The sequence below is a fragment of the Montipora capricornis genome, chromosome 12, assembly GCF_036669925.1.
Source record: "Montipora capricornis isolate CH-2021 chromosome 12, ASM3666992v2, whole genome shotgun sequence".
NCBI classification, from domain to species: Eukaryota; Metazoa; Cnidaria; class Anthozoa; order Scleractinia; family Acroporidae; genus Montipora; species Montipora capricornis.
This window is the reverse complement of record NC_090894.1, coordinates 16,765,719-16,784,339: the sequence shown is the minus strand read 5'-3', so window position 1 is coordinate 16,784,339 and position 18,621 is coordinate 16,765,719. Positions and strand designations below refer to the sequence as shown.

The window sequence follows — 18,621 nt, the reverse complement described above, 5'->3', positions numbered from 1 at the left end:
CCAAATATCTGGCTAAGAAAGAAATGAACGTCTGTTGAATACACCTGAAGTCCAGGCTATAGTAGTATCAGCGGAAATCATACACCAATATTGTGATCAATTTCGCGAATTTGTTCTTGAACAAATTCTGCGGTTCGTCGAGACATGGTTAGTGTTTTGTGGCTTGCCGCCAAGGTGATGTCGCTGATTAAATCATTTGCATCCGAAAGAGATCGTGCAAAATTTGCTTTTTTAAAGGGAATAGTATTGAAGACGTATTTTTACGAATGCTTCAATATTTTAAAATCATTGCTCTTCAAGTATCGGAATTCTTTTGTGCTCATTGTGAATACACGTGGTGAGAATTGTTCATTTGAACGGTTAATTAAGTGACCTCTTAAAATGGCACACTTTGTCGCCTGCCAGCTGGCATAAAACATTAAAGACAGCTTTAGTCCATTTCGATCGGCTCCAGCGACTCACTGATTGAATGCTTCAATGATTTCCAAAACAGATTTGCTTCAGATTAAGCAACGCTTTGTTCTGCATAATTCCTTGGTTCACTTTAATAAGGTTTATGCAGCGAATTTTCTGCATTCTTTAGCCTCCAGCTGGTAGTTACCTCGGTGATCAAATAGGATTAACTGCGCAAAGGTGAAGAATAGTAACGATGAGATTTACGCGGGCATGACTCGCTGTTTAATACAAGTGTGACAAGCAGCGCAAAAGTTTTGCCTCCATGGTATGTTAACTATTGCCGGGGTTTTTAATGTAGCTGCTTCGTTTACCGAGCACAGTATAAGGTATTGTAAGCTGCATAATAGCATTTTAATGGCTCCTCCTTCCACAGGTGTTTCTTGCACCCTTGTTTGTTTGAATACATTTGTCGTCAGTTGATGGCACGCTCGTTGTCATTGTTCTGGAACAGCTGCGGCACGTGGTGGCAAGTCTGTTGGTCGCATTCCACCGCAAACTAAGTTATTCGAGTCACTGAACACTGCAAACCAATATATTGACTCACTTGAAGTTCTTTGGAGATATTTTGTGACTTTTTTCATCCAGATAATTAAAGCACGCAGAATTATGCTTTGTCAACACGTGCCTTTTTGATCCTCGAATGCGTCCTTAAGCAAAATCAACCCCTCACATTTACCTTCACAATTTCATTTCTCAACTTTTAACCTATTTCACGCTTTTTCATACTCTTAAGATAAAAACGGACACTTGGGAATCTGCCGCCGTACTTTACAAAACTAAGTTGTGCGTGCGTGTTTTTATCTTTGCGTATATTGTTTAAGAAGCCATGTGTGATCTGTTGTTTGTAATGTCATCAAAATGAATGGTAAGAGTATTAAAAGCGAAGTTTCTTTCATATGCAAATTGAACAAAATCTTAATGAAGTAGATATGCTAATTTCCCCTTGTCGAGCCACGCTACATCAAAAAGTGTTTTTCAACATTTCATTGTTAGTGTTTGTTGTGTCTTAAACGATTTTTGCAATAATAAAAGTCATATCTCGCGCAGACGTCTTTGAAGAATAAACGTTTTTCTCCTAAAAATTCCTTGTAAAAACTACAAGTCTTTCATGTCAAATTTGTATATGCGCCAGTGAGTCGCATGAGCTCTATCCAATGTGAATAACCTCCGGAAGCGTCTCATCTTTTATTAAAGTTATCTAAAGTCACCGGAAGGTTGTCTGAATTGCTTTTATGTTGTGAGATAATAAAAGGTGTTTCCGTGTCACGGTTACGCATCAACTGATGGCCCAATATAGCCGTAGCAGCACTGATCCATCAAAGTTCCTTGTAGGACCAATCTCAAATCTGTATTTTACGCCTGCGGTCGCGAGGCGTAGCCTTTTCCTTTATGTGACTTTAAATCAAGTGGCGATCGTGGATTCAGCATCGTCTATCAACATAGCATTCAACGCTTTCCCTCTACTTCTACATGATTTCGTATTTATGACATGTACAAAGATACCCACAAAAAAAGTGGTTCAGTTCCAGAAAGACATCTAGGCTTGATCGCAAATGAAACGTTTTAATCGAAAAGCTTCGTAGTGGGTTCCGACCATCATCTCAAATACTCCTTTGACCAGCATTACTTAAACTTAGACCAAAAAAATCTTGTCTCAAGGTCTTACAAAATTCCGAAATCGAAGCTTTCGATTTTATCACAGTCTTCATCAGCCATGAAGTCAGTAAAGTGGTACAATGAAAGCTTCCATTTGGGAATCTTGTAAGACTTTGAGACCAGCGGATTTTTGAATAACTGTTATTCTAAAGTCAAGAATGAACTTTCACAGTCTTATTATTGAAGCTGTCTTGTTGCGTTCAACATTACCGACCGTAAACTGCAACCACAACCGCCGTTCGTCGAGCACGTCTCATGTGTTTTGATCTCTTGACTTGATCTGTATTAGTGATGAGTTGCCCGTCAGCAAATCATGCAGACTTCTGTTTGTAGCTCAGAGATGGACATATCAACAGCTTTTATTTGAAATTGACTGGCTGGCAGTCAGAGGAATGTTATCCACAGCTCTTTGTTCTGGGCATCAGTTCTTGATAGCCGAGAGTACCAAGATATGTTTGAAGCTGCTCCTAAGCGGAACCACCTTGTCCGGCTTTGTTTGAATCCGCCTGCTTTCTTTACTCCACTCACTCGGCGTACCCTAGAATAATGAGTATAACTTTCTCCTTTTTCTGGCTTTGTTACTGGGATGGGATTGTATTTAGTATTTAGCATTGAACTTATAGTATGTTCACTTTCTTGAATTGGCGGCAATTCTATTCATATGTTGTTTGTGGCACGCGCGAAGCTCATTAGCGGAAATTGAAGTGGTTCGTGTCATGATGCGCACGCTTTTCGCAAGATTGAATGGTCAGCGAGCGAGGAAAGGAGATAAAATTCCTGTATCTTTGCTGTCAGCTTAACACTCTGATAATCGGTGCCCTTATCTATGATCAGGTCATAACAACACAACAGGTTTCCACTGGTACTTTGTGGGTGGCGAAAATTGAGATCAATTCTCCGAGTACTTTCGATTTTTCTTTTATCGGTTCTCCTGATATGACCCAGGTGTAGCACTGTATTATTAACTCTCAAAAGACTCGAATAAAACAAGCGAAACGTGCGTTATTCTTTTGTAGCTTATTGGCACGCGCCAGCTATTTGTTTACATTCGCTATTTCCTATTGCCATTTGTTTAAGTGCAAACCACAGTATTTAGTTTGGTCTTTCCTGTAAACATTTCGAATCTTTTCGTGTAATTGTAAGATGCCGCTTTGCACCTAAAACATACAACCTGACGATCATTGTGTTTTCTGGCGCAGGTACTGTCCGCACTAAGTTTGCGCAGCCATTGTCGTTCATTCCTTGCGCTCTAAATGGATTTCTCGACATTGTCAACTATTAAGTTAAATTTGAAAATCTCTCTGTCTTTGAGCAAGGACCGACAGCTTTCATCGAGATTTGTCGCTCAAAGCATTGCTTTAATCCCAGAGATAAAATCTAACCGCCACCTACTGCAAGTGACTAAGGGCTTGAAGAAATTGATATCTTTGGAATCATAAGCAGTTCGAGAAGGTTTTTGAGAGCTAAAAGTAATTTGGCTCGTGGGAATTGTTTACAATACTCCCGATCTTCAGCCAATCACGAGCAATTGTGAAAACTGTAAGTGCGCCATGGGTATCATACCGCGTCACTAATTAATCTACGCATGCTCGCTCATTAGCATTTCCGCACCCCAACAAAAACTTACATCTGTCTTGTGTTTTCCATATCACTCAGAATCGAATGATTTGCAAGTCTGCTGGTTGAGCTCAAATCGGCGCGCAGGCTGCCGTTCATGTCGGACACACACGAGCGCGAAATTTTGGCCGCCAATTTAAAGGCTCCACAAAGTTCAAGATAGGGATTGTAGAAATGGCCTCGGGTCTGCTTTTGAAAAGCTTATTTTTCCGAGCTTTGCTCCATTTCATTCATCTGCAGGTTAGCCTTAAGCGGTGTATGCACTAAGTGGTGAATTCTCGTGTTTCGGTTAATCAAGTGTAGCCGCGGCCTCAGAGTTTTTTTTTTAGCTTTGTCTTTATTTTAAAATAAAATCTCATTTATTTTTATTTTTCGCAGACTGCTATCGGATCTGGATCGTTCGAAATTTATTTGGTTTCGCTGCTAAATATTGGAGGAGAGAAATTGGACGGAGCTTGCTGTGATGGGAGTCGCACAATATATCGAGGACAACACGTATGCCAGGACGAGTGCGACACGTTCTTCAGGGTTTGTCTCAAGCAATATACTGAGGGCGTTTCATCATCTGGTCCTTGTACTTTTGGCGAATACACAACTGCTGTTTTAGGAAGCAGCTCGATCACATTTACAAACAGTTCAACGCCGGATGGGTTTCGCAACCCGATTTCTATTCCTTTCACATTTTCTTGGCTGGTAAGTCAATTTAATGACTTTTTAGAAGTTACTTTAAAACAGCGTGGGTACTTCTTCTTCTCTGTTAGAGTAGTTCCGTTATTTTTAAAGCCTTTGAAAATTGAACGTAGTAATTTGGATTAAATTTATGCGAAAGTTCACGCAGATGAGATATGTTTTTTCAATAATAAAATTTTAATGTAACCGCGTCTAACAGCCGCTTTTAGCCTAAAAAAGATAATGTTGTATGAAGGAAGTGATCACAAGTTTTATTTTATTTAAGATATTTTTGCTGGTATTAATCTAAAAATGCACCGCTTCCGAGTACATTCATTGCACTTGAAAGTTTGCTTTTCAGAAAATAATTGCTCTCATTGGCTCTCGGGAGCGAATGGCAGAAACACATTCATTTCGCAAAATCGACATTTACGTCTCCACTGAATCCGTTCATATAAATACAGCTGCAACTATCCAAATAAGCTTCTCAAGGCCAATACTGCCCGCTAGATATTTTCTTGGAGTGTTTTGCCTTATACATTTTCAGCATTGTTTACCATTTTCTTGTAGTGAAATATTTTAAGGGCCACGTGTCTTGCGTTTGACAGCCTTTTGTGAAAATTATGTTAATTAATTGAAGTTACAATTGTATTTGCAACACAATGATGGCTACGGACTGTAAAAGAAATCAAAGAAAAGGTTCGAAGCCGCATGGCTTGTAGAAAAGAGCTCTTTATTCGTTTTTCGCAAAAATTGAAACTGTCGTGCATTTTTCAAGTTGTCAGTTGCGTCAATGATGTACATTTCAAGAAAAGCATCGAAATATAAAACTGTTTACTGAGAGCTTTCCTACGTTTATCCTAGCTTAAGACAAATATTACTCTTCAGGTTTTCCTTGACTACTAAAGCTATCACGACGCGATTAAACATACTGCGCAGAAATTATCGGTTGCCCTAGAAGTTAACGTTGAGTTTGATCTCATGATTTCAAGATGGGATCTTCACCGGTGCAGCTGAGATTTGCGCTAATTTGAGTCAGTTGCCGTGGCTATTTATTGATCTCATTGTCGATTAGGCTTGTTTTTCACTTCTTTTCTTTATCTCATGAAAAGTGACACATGTTCAGAGTTCTCTTTTAAACTATTTTATTTGTTTCATTCACGAAAAATTAACCTTCCACCTTGCTGAAAAATCTAGAGGTGCATTAAAAAATAAATTACATGCATGATCTTCAGGAGAGTGTTCCACACTCAGTCTAATTTTAAAACGAGCTTTTAACAGTGAAATTGTTTTGGGATCAACTTGTGTTTTGTATTAGTTTCTTATTTATCGACTGCATGGTGCCACATAATTTGTGGTCAAAGAATCAAAGACCCTCAATATCAAATTAATCCAGGGTAAACTTACGAAATCTCGGGTTCTCGGCTTTGTGTTTAAATTATCACTTTGAGTCACAGACTCAGATCTTGTGTAGATAAAATTTTTGGGTAGATAAATTACAAGATTGTTAGAGCATTAAATGTAGGTTGATTTGACCACGTGCATACTTGGTCTTTATTTCAGTATGTTATTACAGTTGTGTTTGCTTCGAAATAATGTTTATAGGTTTTGTAATGTGAAATCGTCTCCCCACTGCTATTTGGCATATATTATGTTTCTCATAATATGATAATATCTATTCATCACAATGTCTTTTGTTTTTTCTTCTTTTAAGAAAACAGTCAAGTTAGGTACAAGTTGTCGCCATTTCTGCCATCGTATTCCACTTTCAAGGACAGAATAATATGCATTTTTTCCAAATTAAGTGTGACCCAAGAAGTTTAGAATTTTTTCTTGAAACAAAATAAGTTTCTTTTGTACTCTTCGTTTCTTACCTTCCAAATGACTTTGAATTTATGACATTGTGACATTTTCAGAGTTCAAGATAACATGTGAAATCCTGAAAATTGCTAACTTAAATTTTTTTTCATTTGCTGAAATGCTACAAATTTTCAGTTAATTTTGTTGAATCAATGGTTTCTCTTCTTTAGGTGAACAGTTTGGAAAAACATATACTCAGTGATATCCCCTGCAAGTTTATTCATTTGTTAAACAAAGTCAGATCCTTTTTGTGGAAATTACGGATAGTTTTGTTGGGAAAAATGCTCTCAATTTTTTACATTAATGCTATTGGGACTTTTTCTGAGCAGTGTCAGTGAGTTTTAACCCATGCAAAAACCTTGTTATTGTACACACTTCCAAATTTTATGCAACAAGACTATCTCAGAACATGCATACAGTGTGACGTTGATATAAAACATTGAGAATTATCTTTGTTCTTATGCAGCACGATAAAATTTAATTATAAACAAATCATGTGTTGCATATAGTGTTCAGAGATTCCTGATTAAAAGAGTTTCATATCGCACTGAAACAAACCAGGCAATGAATTCAAGTATTGCAGTTGTCTTAATTTGTAAAGTAAATTATAACTCTCACAAGAGTTGCGAAAGTATATTAAAGGATGGATTTAATAGTTGGCCATACAATTGGTTACGTAATATTATTATGTCGTGCGAGTCGGATGGTTTCTTAGGTAATAAACTATATATTATATTGTTAGTATCATTGTGTCACATATAACACATGCTGTTAATTGTATAAATAATGAATTGGGCACCTCTTTAGTGGCATCAACAGTTCTTCCCAGGATTGCAATATTCCAAAGTTTATTAATTAAGTCTTGTGGCTCTTTGAACTTGGGGACTTGTGCCCATCTTTTATGGAGGTTTATAAATCGAAACCTCTTCAGAAGTGTGGTTATCCTTTCATCATCATACAATTTGGAAGAAATTTGTTTTGGACAGTAAAATGAATTGGTGAATAATAAATTTGTAAATACTTAATTGTTAATCACTTAGATTTACTGTATATTGTATGTTCCTCTACCGGCAGCATCCTGTAAGAAAAGTCACCAGTGTTCTCGAAGGTTCCTATTGGGATATTTTAATTTGATTGATATCTCCTTTAAGAGATGCCTCTACAGTAGTGGAATTTATTAAAAATGAAACAAAATTCCATAGTTAATGCACGGAACTCTGCTTGATAAGGGAGGTGCTTAATTAATGGATTTTTACAGTTCCACATGTTCATCTTCACATTGCTGGAAAAAAAAGAACACAATATCTCTTTAATGGATTAGTTTTGGTTGTTAATGTTACATACTATATAGTTTTAGTTTATGCGCATTAAAAGCCAATCCAAAAGGCAATATATTACATTCTTTACAATGTAGAACAATATGACTCTCATTCAGCTGTCTCATTAAAATTTAAAATAAATATGAAGAGATTATGACTTTTCTCTTTGTCATGAAATCTCAATTTAAAGTTTGTAATTTCAAAAAAGTTAATCTTTCAGTTTGCCCATGTGGGAAATTATTTGTGAATTTTTTTTCACAGACAACTCAGTAATTTTCTCTCACACACTTGGGAATATAAGTATAATACCATTATTTGATAACTAATGGTGTTTGCTAGGGTTTTGCTGTGTTAAATTTCTTCTGGTCTTAATTTTCAGACAACATATTATTTAGTTTTGGAGGCCTGGGATGCAGATAATGGAAGTAAGTACTACTTCATTATGCTTGAGTAAGGTTGTCACTATTAGGGCGGTTGCAGGCAATTTTTATCAGGTGAAGAAATCTCTTTATTACCTGAAATTTATTAACCAAACCACAGAGGTTACTAGTTAAACTGTTCAAAATGAGCTACTGACTTTCTTAATGAACTGATATATTTTTTCTCATATATCATTTTCTCCAATTATTAAAAAAAAAATTATTTGCCACCAATAAAAATTTCTGCACACATAAAGATACTGTGTCTGTGTAGTTTTTCATCATGCACATTATCTTTCCTTTTTTTTTTTTCCAAATGATTTTCTATATTTTTGTAAATCAATATGCCTTACATGAGAGTGCTCATTTTTTGGGGGTGTCTTGAAGACAAAGACCCCAAGACTCTAAAACGAAAAAAAGTAACCCAAAATCCTCAATTTGGCTAACCCTAGGCCTAACTTAAGGCCTAAAGTTGGCCTTTAGGCCTAGGGTTAGCCAAATTGAGGGTTTTGGGTTACTTTCTTTGTTTTTGAATCTTAGGGTCTTACACGTAGGTGTTTGTTTTCAAGACGCTACCCTAGCTATCCTAGCCACTGTTTGAACCTTTATTGATGTCCCCACAATATTTTATATGGACTAACTTTTTCTGTTCTGCCTCTAGATCACAGTGAACTCATTGACACAGCTACACAGCATGGTACATTGCTTCCTAACAAGACTTGGGAGTCATATACGTATAATGGGCCTGCTGCAACAATTAGTTTCAAGATAAGAGTGATTTGTGACAGTAACTACTACGGAATTCGTTGCACAAAATTTTGCCAACCACGTAATGACAGTTTTGGGCATTTCACATGCGATGAAAATGGAAACAAAGTTTGTATGGCTGGATGGAGCGGAACTCAGTGTGATAGGGGTTGGTTGATTTCAGATTATAAACAATATTAGACTGAGTTGCTTATGAATGGAAAATGCATCATACCATAAGTGACCAATGCTTGAGAAAACAACATTAATATCATGACTTTTTTGTCTTTTCTTGTAGCAATTTGTAAAACTGGTTGTGATCCAGTCCATGGAATATGCAATCAGCCTGGGGAATGCTTGTAAGTTATTATTGTGACATATTTATGAGATCTTTGTCTTGTGGCGCAGTGGTGAGAGCACTCTCCTCCCACCAATGTGACCCGGGTTCGATTCCCAGACTCGGCGTCATATGTGGGTTGAGTTTGTTGGTTTTCTTCTCTGCACAGAGAGGTTTTTCTCCTGGTACTCCGGTTTTCCCCTCTCCTCGAAAACCAAAATTTGATTTGATTTGCGTTAACTTGTTGATTTCAATTTTCAGTGTCCCCGATTAGTGCTCTACGGCACTAGAAGATTAGACACTTAAATATAAAGTTCCTTTCCTTTCCTTTTTATAACAGCTCGAGAAGCATATACCAGTTGGTGTAAAAATTAAACTTAGTTTTAAGGCTTCTTCTTCATTTTGTAACTGTGTTTTGCATTTAGATTACATGTATTAATAACTAAATGACGGGAATTTTCTGTTTTGATTTATTCCTCCATACTCTTTCAGGTGCACACATTCCGGTTGGGGAGGAGAACTATGTGATGAGTGTCAAGTGTATCCAGGTTGTGTTCACGGAACTTGCAGTGAACCGTGGCAATGTAACTGTGAATATCAGTGGGGAGGAATCCTTTGTGATGCAGGTGATTTTTGCTTTTTGGAAGAAAAATTGTAATGGGCAGGATATCAAACCGTCTTGGTGCATCTCTATCAAAAAAAGTCATTTATTTGGTGGTAAAGGGTATTTTTGTGAAGCGTAAATTGCCTTAAGTTTGTTATTCCCTGTGAAATGTGAAATGGCTTTTTTTCCTCTCATGAAACGTGAGCTGTGAAATGAAATGAGAATTGGATGTTTAATTCACTGTGAACTGTTATTTTGTTTCATATTTTTGTTCTTTTGTTTTTTTATTTTGTGGGAGGAGGAGCCCAACATTAGCCCCTTCTGTCATGTTTGTTCCCCTCCAGCTATCTATCTGGCCTATTCCATCTGAGAACGCATGTTTGAATGGATTTGCTTAATAAACACTAACGGTATTTCTTCACAGATCTAAACTCATGCAGATCATTACCATGTCAAAATGGAGGCATATGTCACAATGCTGGAGCAGGACTCTACAGGTGTGATTGTCAAGCAGGATTTACTGGAGTCAACTGTGAATCAGGTCAGTTATTTTGACCCCACAAAAAAATTGGAACAACAGTATCAACAATTTAAGAGCTTGATGCTCGGTATTGGACAGTGGATCCCAGCCAGATGAATAGTTCACTGAAGTGAAAGTAACTCTTATTTTCTCTACAGCCATTGATTACTGTTTGTCTTCACCATGCAAACACAATGGGACATGCCACAGTGAGGCTACTGATTTCCGGTGCACTTGTCCACCAGGATGGGCTGGACCCACCTGTGAAATAAGTAAGTTGATGACAGATACACAGTTTGCACAGTTTGACCAGGCAATGTGAAGGAAGTATCTTATTTGGTGCATGAAGAATAATATTTGAATTTCATATTTTTTGCAGACAGAGACTGTCAAAGTCAACCATGCCAAAATGGTGGAAATTGTACCAACAGTGGTCACGGGTACCAGTGCATCTGTCCTCCAGGATGGACGGGACACATTTGTGAAAAGGGTCAGTTTCCAATACCTTTCCTTATTATGATGTTAACCTTGCAGCATTTTTTGCATTTGGGTGAAGTATGAAGGTGTTGTTGGTTTATTCAGCACTGAATTGCCTTTGAAGTCGCTTTCATCAAATTGAATGTGGGTAGCTCATCGGTGTTGGCGAAGGTATCACAAGAGGTAGAGAAATCATTCTCAGTGCTGTCTTCAGAAAGCTTGAAAAATTAGGTCACTGAGAACCTGTAACTTAGAAAGCTGTGCACTTTCCACATTCAGAACTCAACTGTTCCTCGTTATTGAAAACAGTAATAATATTTATTACTAGAAATAGTTTTCACTACATCTGCCCCCGCCTAAGATAGTATGAAAGGCAGTTGAGATACATTTAAATTATATGCTGAACATGTCACCCATGCTTCTGTTTTGACAAGTCATCGCATGTTTCTAATCTGCGTCCGGACAAAAAACAATTTCTGAGCCAGGCAACTCGATTTGCATCAGATCTGCTTCAATGTGTGATTTTTCAATAGCTAACCGGCACAGCACTTTGGTTCTTCTTGAGAGTTTCTACTTTATGACTCCTAAAACACCTCAGTCGTGTAGAACAATACCAATACCACTTGCACGCCCGTTTAAGCAATACCAACACCACCTTGTGTGCCTGGTTGAGCAAATCGAGATTGATTTCCCCTACAATATCTACCAATTTCTACATTTACCCTTTTTACGTGAGGACGTCTAGGTTGCCTCCCCTGTGAGGGGAAATTATTGGTATAACTTCATCTCACTTTAAATCAAAACAAAATTAATGTCCTCACATAACACAGAACCAGGTGACATAAGTGGAAAGAGAGTGCGCTGACCACAGCTGTGACCTTCCCAATTGGGGTTTACATTTGCTTTAATCAAAGTGCCATTTCTGCACTTTGATAAATTTGTTAGATTTTATTCATTTGAATTTTGTCCTTTGTGCAGATATCAATGAGTGTGCCGCAAGTCCATGTAGCAATGGTCTCAAGTGCATTGATCTGATCAATGACTTTGCCTGTGAATGCCAATCTGGGTGGAAGGGAAGAATCTGTAATGAAAGTGAGTGTTGTGTGTGTTGTGCTCATTTATTTGAATTGTCCTCATAGAGAAAATGTCAGCTTGGGATTGTAATTTCTCGTTGACTGATTTTCCTACTCTTTGATATGTGTCTTATTTCACAGGTATTGATGATTGTGCAGGACAATGCAGAAATGGAGGAACTTGCATAGATTTAGTCAATGATTACCAATGTTCTTGCCCAGTCGGTTTTACAGGCAAGGACTGTGAAACTAACATTGACGACTGCTTAAGCAGCCCTTGTGCAAATGGAGGAGTGTGCATGGATGGAATTCAAAGTTATACCTGCATGTGCCAAACTGGATTTACTGGAGAAGACTGCAAAGTTGGCACTGATGAATGTCAACCTTCTCCTTGTGTTCATGGAAATTGTTCGGACCTACGAAATGACTATGAGTGCTCATGTATTGGGGGATATACAGGAAGAAATTGCTCCACATTACTAACAGCAAACACCTGTGACCCATACCCTTGTCAACATGGAGCAACTTGTGTTAGGAATGCTGATGGTACAAGTAGCTGTATATGCCCCTCTGGGTACATTGGTGCATTGTGTGAAACAGATATCAATGAGTGTCTGACAGCTGTCTGTCATAATGGAGGAACCTGTGTGGATACTGTTGATGGATTCAAATGTGTCTGTCCGTCAGGTTTTACAGGATCATCTTGCCAGACGAACCTAACTGAATGTTCAAGTTCCCCTTGTCATGGTTCAGCCACATGCATTGACAGAGTTGATGGCTTTGAATGTGTGTGTGCTGCAGGATTCACTGGTGTGTACTGTCATCATGATATCAATGATTGTGGTACTCTGAATCCATGTAGGAATGGTGGAACATGTTTGGATAGACACATGGGATACCAGTGTCAGTGCAGGTAGGAAAGCAGTCAGTCAAACAGGCAGTCTGGCTGTCAGTCTGTCAATCAGGTTTTTCCAAATAAGTTCCTCTTACAATTTATGCCTTGGATAGCAAATTGTAACCAAAAAGTAGCCTTGGTTGATGACTTTCACTGATCAGAAAACCTATGTGGTTTATTGATTTCTTAACTATTTTTTTGTTGAGATTTGAATTCATTTTGTTTTTAGGCCAGAGTTCAGTGGTCCTGAGTGTGAAACTGCCATCAATCAGTGCAATAGTTCTTCATGTTTCAACAATGGAAGCTGTATTCAGGGTGCTGGCTCATTTACTTGTAACTGTCCTCCTGGATTCATTGGGCAAAGATGTGAAATAAAGGTTGGTGCTTGTGACTCCAATCCCTGTCGTAATGGTGCAACTTGTCAGAGCCTTGCTGTTGGTTATGCATGTTCATGTCCTGTTGGATATACTGATCATGACTGCAACACAAGAATCAACTACTGCCACAATTTTACATGCATTAATGGTGGTACTTGCGTCAATGGCTTATCAGGAGCATCCTGTGATTGCATGCCAGGATATACTGGGATTCACTGTCAGGTTAATATCAACGAATGTTTGTCCAGTCCTTGTCACAATGGAGGTAGCTGTGTAGACAGGGTTAATAGCTTTCACTGTGTGTGCCCATCAGGAACCAGGGGTAGCGTTTGTGAACAAGGTAAGCATGATATTCCGTAGAGAGTGTTGCATAAATTACTAAGGTGCTCACAGTGGTGTGCATACACTGATGTGTTGGAAAATGCATGATTTCTTATTACAATAATATTTATCTCTGCAATGTGTTTTTTTGCAGTGAACCACTCTTTTAAAATATTTAATGCTGCTGGCAAATTGTTTTAGCTGTTAACATAAATTTGCTCTTTTGAAAATTCAAGAGTAAACATCAGTCCAGAGTAGAGTAAGCATGTTGCTTTTGAAACCCCATAAAATTACAGAATAGTTCTTGACCAAAATCAATAGAAGTGACCAGGCTTTATTCTTAATTTCAAGATTTCATTTTTGAGGCATTGCCAGGAATATCGCATTTGATCTTCTAAACTCGCACTGATATAGCTGTGTTTCTTCTTAAATCTCTGCAGTAATTAATCCTTGTGTGCAGCCGGTTGCAGTGAATGGAACTATAGAATTAAGGAGTTCGGGAGTGTGTGGTGCACACGGCACTTGTGAACCACTGTCTGCAGGCAACTATCTGTGCAAGTGTCATAAAGATTATACAGGCAACCACTGTCACGAGAGTAAGTTTAAAATTATTATCATTGGTGGAACTTGTGGTGTTCGGATGTTATATCAATTATTTCAGAAAAACTAAGCTTGAAAATGAGTTGCGCCCATGATCATGCAATAATTGTGCTACAGATTAGGAGGGACCGAGGTCCATCAATTCGTTTGGTTTCAATGTTGTATTTGAAGAACTTTGCACATGAAATGGTATCAACACAATTCTTATGTCGTTTCTAGAGATTGACAACTGCAAGAACCATACGTGTCAAAATGGTGCGAGCTGTGTGGACGGTATTGAAACATTCACTTGTATGTGCGCTGATGGCTGGCAGGGCGAGTTTTGCACACAGAGTAAGTATTGACGAACGAATATAGAACATACTAAGCTAGGCAATGCTGGTCTTTTATTTTTTCTTATAAACATTTTTTTTTTAATTTTCTCGCTTTCTATCACATTTTCCCAGAAAGTTGAAACTTTGACCTATCAAAACGCGTTTTTCCTGTTACCTGTTACATGCAGAAACAGAATTTCTTCCTTTTCATCAAATGCTGTAAGCGATTTTAACTCACCAATAGTATATAGAACGTATTTTTGAAGCGTACTCGCATTTTCTTCTGCGTTAAGAACTACATAAGGTATAGTTCACTTGTTAATTGATGACTCCTGAGTGTGTGTTTGTTTTTTCTCTTGGTAGATATTGATGAATGCAGCTCCAATCCTTGTCGAAATAATGGTACCTGTGCTGACCTTGTTAACGGTTTTATTTGCAAATGCCTTGAACCTTGGAAAGGGAGACTGTGTAGATCAAGTAAGGGTTGTTTTTATGAAAGCCCGTTTGCCTTTGGATTAATGAAAAGAAAGTTTCGAGTCTAATAACTGCACGGCTTTCGCGTCAATAACATTTAATTTTTTTTTATTTCAACAGAAACTTCACATTGCAATGGCAATCCTTGCAAAAATGGAGGTATTTGCGCGGACACAGGGGACTATTTTCAGTGTGCCTGTCAGAATGGTTTTACAGGACAAATTTGCCAAATAGGTGAGCCACAGATTTTGCCTTCATGCTGATTTGTTTCTTTTCTCTTTGACGTTATTGTTCATTGTCTGCTGATTTTATTGCAGTGTTTTCGTAACTGGTTGTGTTTTGTTCCCCTTGCTTGCTTGGCGTCATTTTAGTTGATCAAACATAAGAGCCACCCGTGGAAAACCAATTCATTAAACGCGATTCAATCGATTTTTTTTGCGCTAATGATACCTATACCATCTTCTCCCCTCCCTATTGTTTTGCAAATGAACACCTGTTAAGTCTTTTATTTCTTTGTAGCTTTATTGATATCATATCGCGAGTCAAACGCTCCCACATGCGTTCTTGAATAACTTTCCTGCATCTCGACATCGTGTGTGTCTTTCAAAGTTTACTTTTGTTCTTTGCCGCACGCGTGCTTCAGTTCATACAGTACGAGAACGCTTGGTTTGAAACGTGTGCAGGCTATTTTCTCGGAACGGAAATAATCAACGACTTCTAGTTGTGGGCTATGTCACGTTCTTGATAATGAAGTCTCCATACTTGATTAGATAAGCAATGTTTGCCTAGTGTTTTGGCAAACATATCCTGCTGTTGACGCAAGCAAAAGTGTCTTGTGCCATTTCCTGTCGAATTTCATATCTGTGTTTTAGTCAAAAGCTAGATTACAATCTTGTAATTATATTTGACAACAGTTTTGTCACTGAAGATATTAGCTGAAATTTTGCTCTCCCCAGACTTTACGTTACCGGTACATCGGAATAATCACTTGTCTCTGACCGAAATCGCTTTCTCGCGCACTTTTTGTCATGTTTCATGGCTGAGGAGACAGAGATTTGCATTTTTCTTAAAACAAAAAAAAGTATTGTTTTTCTTTGCGCATGTGTTTGACAGTCTTATGTTATATCTTGTAGCGCCCAAACCCTGCTCGTCCAACCCATGTCAAAACAATGGTACATGTCTGAATTCACCGGATGGTGCCAGTTTCTCGTGCATGTGTCCCGAGGCCTGGGAAGGGAGTCTGTGTGAAAAAAGTAAGCCCTACATTAGTTTTATACATATTGAAAATATTACAAGTAGTGAACTGTTGTTGCGCGTTTATTTAAGTAATCGCGAATTGTTGATGAGCTGAGTAATCTCGTGTTACTCTCGCGAGACCATTTTTGTGACTACCTCGCGCGTGTTTCTTTGCGCATAGCTTCAGTTTTCTGTCACATTTGCTTTGCGTTGTACTTGGCCAAATTGATTATCAGCGTCTGTGGTGATAAGTCGAATAAATAACTTTGTTTTTTTAATTACTCTGATTTTTGAAAGTCCGGTCAATCGAAACTTGTGACATTTAAATGTGTGAATTACCATTGTTCGAAACTTTGTTGATCTTGAATGCATTGGGATTCCATTGTTTGCGCTTAAGGTCACAAGTGTTTTGACAAGGATACGAGAAACCGTTTTAAGGTTCTCGCAAAGATCTGTTGGTAGTGAACTTTTTCTTCCTTTTGTCTTTTTTCAGATGTGGATGATTGTGCATCAAATCCTTGTCACAATGGTGGTACCTGTATTGACGGTGTTGGATGGGTACTTTGCTCATGCGCACCAGGTTTTACCGGACCAGTCTGTAAAATCAATATCAATGAATGTAACTCGTCTCCGTGCAGTGATGGTGCCACGTGTAAAGATAAAATAAATGGCTTCGAATGCGTATGTCCGCCAGAAAAGTTTGGGCCGCGTTGCCAAGGTACGAGGAGTTACATAAAAATTAGCCTTAACAATTTGGTTGGTCCCAGAACGGCAGCTTGGAGCCTAATTATAGCAAGGCCTCAGTTTGACAAATAGTACAAAAAAATTTAAAAAAAGAAAAGGGTGGCACATGTCTCTATCGTCCTATCGTTTCGACACCCGGCTTTAGAACGTTTTTCGCCGAGTTGTACTCGTGCTTCTTTCGTGCAGTCTTCAAAGTCGAGGTTCAACGAATACAAGTACATTATAGAAGCATTTATCCTTCGTTAAAAAAAACCCCGTCAGATTGACGGTCTTTTAGACTTCTAATAGTACTAAATAAAAAAAAAAATGCAGTCCCGTGACTGATGCTGGTATTCTCTTTCGTTCCCAAGATTTTCCGTCGCTGAAATGCCCTGGAACCGAGCTTTGACACTTTTATTACATTTATTATGATTTAATTGCATTTATGTCATTTTCAGATGATAAAAGCGACCGGGTCCATTGCCATCTCACCGACAACATAATTCAGCGACATAACACCACAATGCGGGAAGACTGTAACCTATGCACGTGTTTGAATGGCAAGCGCACGTGCACCAAACTTGACTGTGGCGCTAAAAACTGCTGGAACAATACCCAAGCTGGGGTTTGCCCCTCTGGTGGGGTGTGTGTACCAAAGAGAAAGGTTGGGTGTCTTAAACCTCCTTGCGAACAGTGGGCTGAGTGCAGCGGTGGCAGCGCTTCAAGTTCCCCGCAGATTGATTCAGAAATCAGTGATGAAGCGTGTTTTCCAAATAGTACTGATCTGAATGGAGACTGTGCTAAGGTCCATATTGTATTTAAAACACGCGAGCTTCCAATGGTAAGATATTCGAAGAGTAGTACATCGGGGATGTAAATGCAGTCCCGGCCTGCTTGCAAACAGTCGTTCCCGAGAAGTTAGTTTGCCTTAGAGAGATTTACACCCCGAAGCGCGCCTCAAGCCCTTGTTTTACGACCGCCCGCAACAGTTACTTCTTGTTCGAAATCGAGGACCTGTTCCAGGGCTGCTTTATCTGATCTTTATTGAGTGCCATTGTCCAAAATATCGGCACGATGTGATTATTTCATAATTGATGAAAGTATTCGTTAATGCCATTCTGTAAGTGGTCTCTATACGCCGGCATAGCCTTTTTAAAATCATTTTTTAATTTTACTATTTCGCAGGGAACTCTGGTCGAAGAACTTTGTCACCAGTTGAGGAATTTAGCGATTTTGAGGAAGTTTGCAGAAAAAGCAAGCATTCGTTTGATGTGTGAAGGAACTGACAAGAATGGTCGAACGACTACTGTTGTTGTCTCTGTGGTAAGTTCAAAGTGTAGGTTATACGAAAAAGAAGTGTGGAAGACGAGGTAGCTTTACGAAGCTAGTGGACTCATACGTTATTTGCGTCTTTAGCCAGAATTGCGGAATCTAAATTATGTTTTTTTGTCGCTCTTTTTTGTAGGCCAGCACCCCGCGCACAGAAATGGCTGAAAAGGCAGCGATGGATATTGCACGATACATCCGAGCAGTTCCTAGGAAGAAAGGAAAGGAGATCAATATAACGCTGTATAAAGTCCTTGTAGCTGTTGAAGAAGTCACAGTAGAGAGATCAGTGACTCTGTCTTATCATGAAGAAAAAGGTGGGTTTGAGAACGTAGCCAGTTAAATTAAAATGATAGCGTCTATCGCGCGCATTACTTAAAAGCCCATGTTGAACCAAAAGACATTGCGCGCCGTGTTGAATTTTGCACAGAAGCAAAATCCGAAAATCACCAAATCAAAACGCTGGAACTATTTCAAAACAACAACACAAGCGCGCAATGTCTTTTGGATGAACATGGGCCTTTAAGGCAAGCGGATAGCAGTATATTAGTGGGTTTCTAAGGGTGACAGTAATTCTAATAAGAGCCGTTTGTTTCTTTAA

At 38.6% G+C, this 18,621-nt stretch overlaps 1 protein-coding gene across 7 annotated transcripts in view; it reads left to right on the top strand.

Annotated features, from left to right (window-relative positions):
- LOC138026332 (protein jagged-1b-like) overlaps positions 1-18,621 on the top strand; it is a 44,764-nt gene that overhangs the window by 24,221 nt on the left and 1,922 nt on the right. For 6 of the 7 annotated variants that reach the window (XM_068873636.1, XM_068873637.1, XM_068873640.1 and 3 more), the window contains 20 exons: positions 4,108-4,422; positions 7,957-8,002; positions 8,658-8,912; positions 9,042-9,102; positions 9,573-9,706; positions 10,109-10,225; positions 10,363-10,476; positions 10,584-10,694; positions 11,660-11,773; positions 11,896-12,667; positions 12,879-13,366; positions 13,788-13,943; positions 14,167-14,280; positions 14,625-14,738; positions 14,856-14,969; positions 15,869-15,988; positions 16,465-16,689; positions 17,153-17,535; positions 17,880-18,017; positions 18,160-18,337. In XM_068873636.1, coding sequence (XP_068729737.1) covers positions 4,108-4,422; positions 7,957-8,002; positions 8,658-8,912; positions 9,042-9,102; positions 9,573-9,706; positions 10,109-10,225; positions 10,363-10,476; positions 10,584-10,694; positions 11,660-11,773; positions 11,896-12,667; positions 12,879-13,366; positions 13,788-13,943; positions 14,167-14,280; positions 14,625-14,738; positions 14,856-14,969; positions 15,869-15,988; positions 16,465-16,689; positions 17,153-17,535; positions 17,880-18,017; positions 18,160-18,337 — 4,069 coding nt within the window. Of the gene's footprint in view, positions 1-3,712; positions 3,970-4,107; positions 4,423-7,956; positions 8,003-8,657; positions 8,913-9,041; positions 9,103-9,572; positions 9,707-10,108; positions 10,226-10,362; positions 10,477-10,583; positions 10,695-11,659; positions 11,774-11,895; positions 12,668-12,878; positions 13,367-13,787; positions 13,944-14,166; positions 14,281-14,624; positions 14,739-14,855; positions 14,970-15,868; positions 15,989-16,464; positions 16,690-17,152; positions 17,536-17,879; positions 18,018-18,159; positions 18,338-18,621 lie in introns of those variants that run through there. The other variant, XM_068873643.1, reaches the window with a different exon arrangement.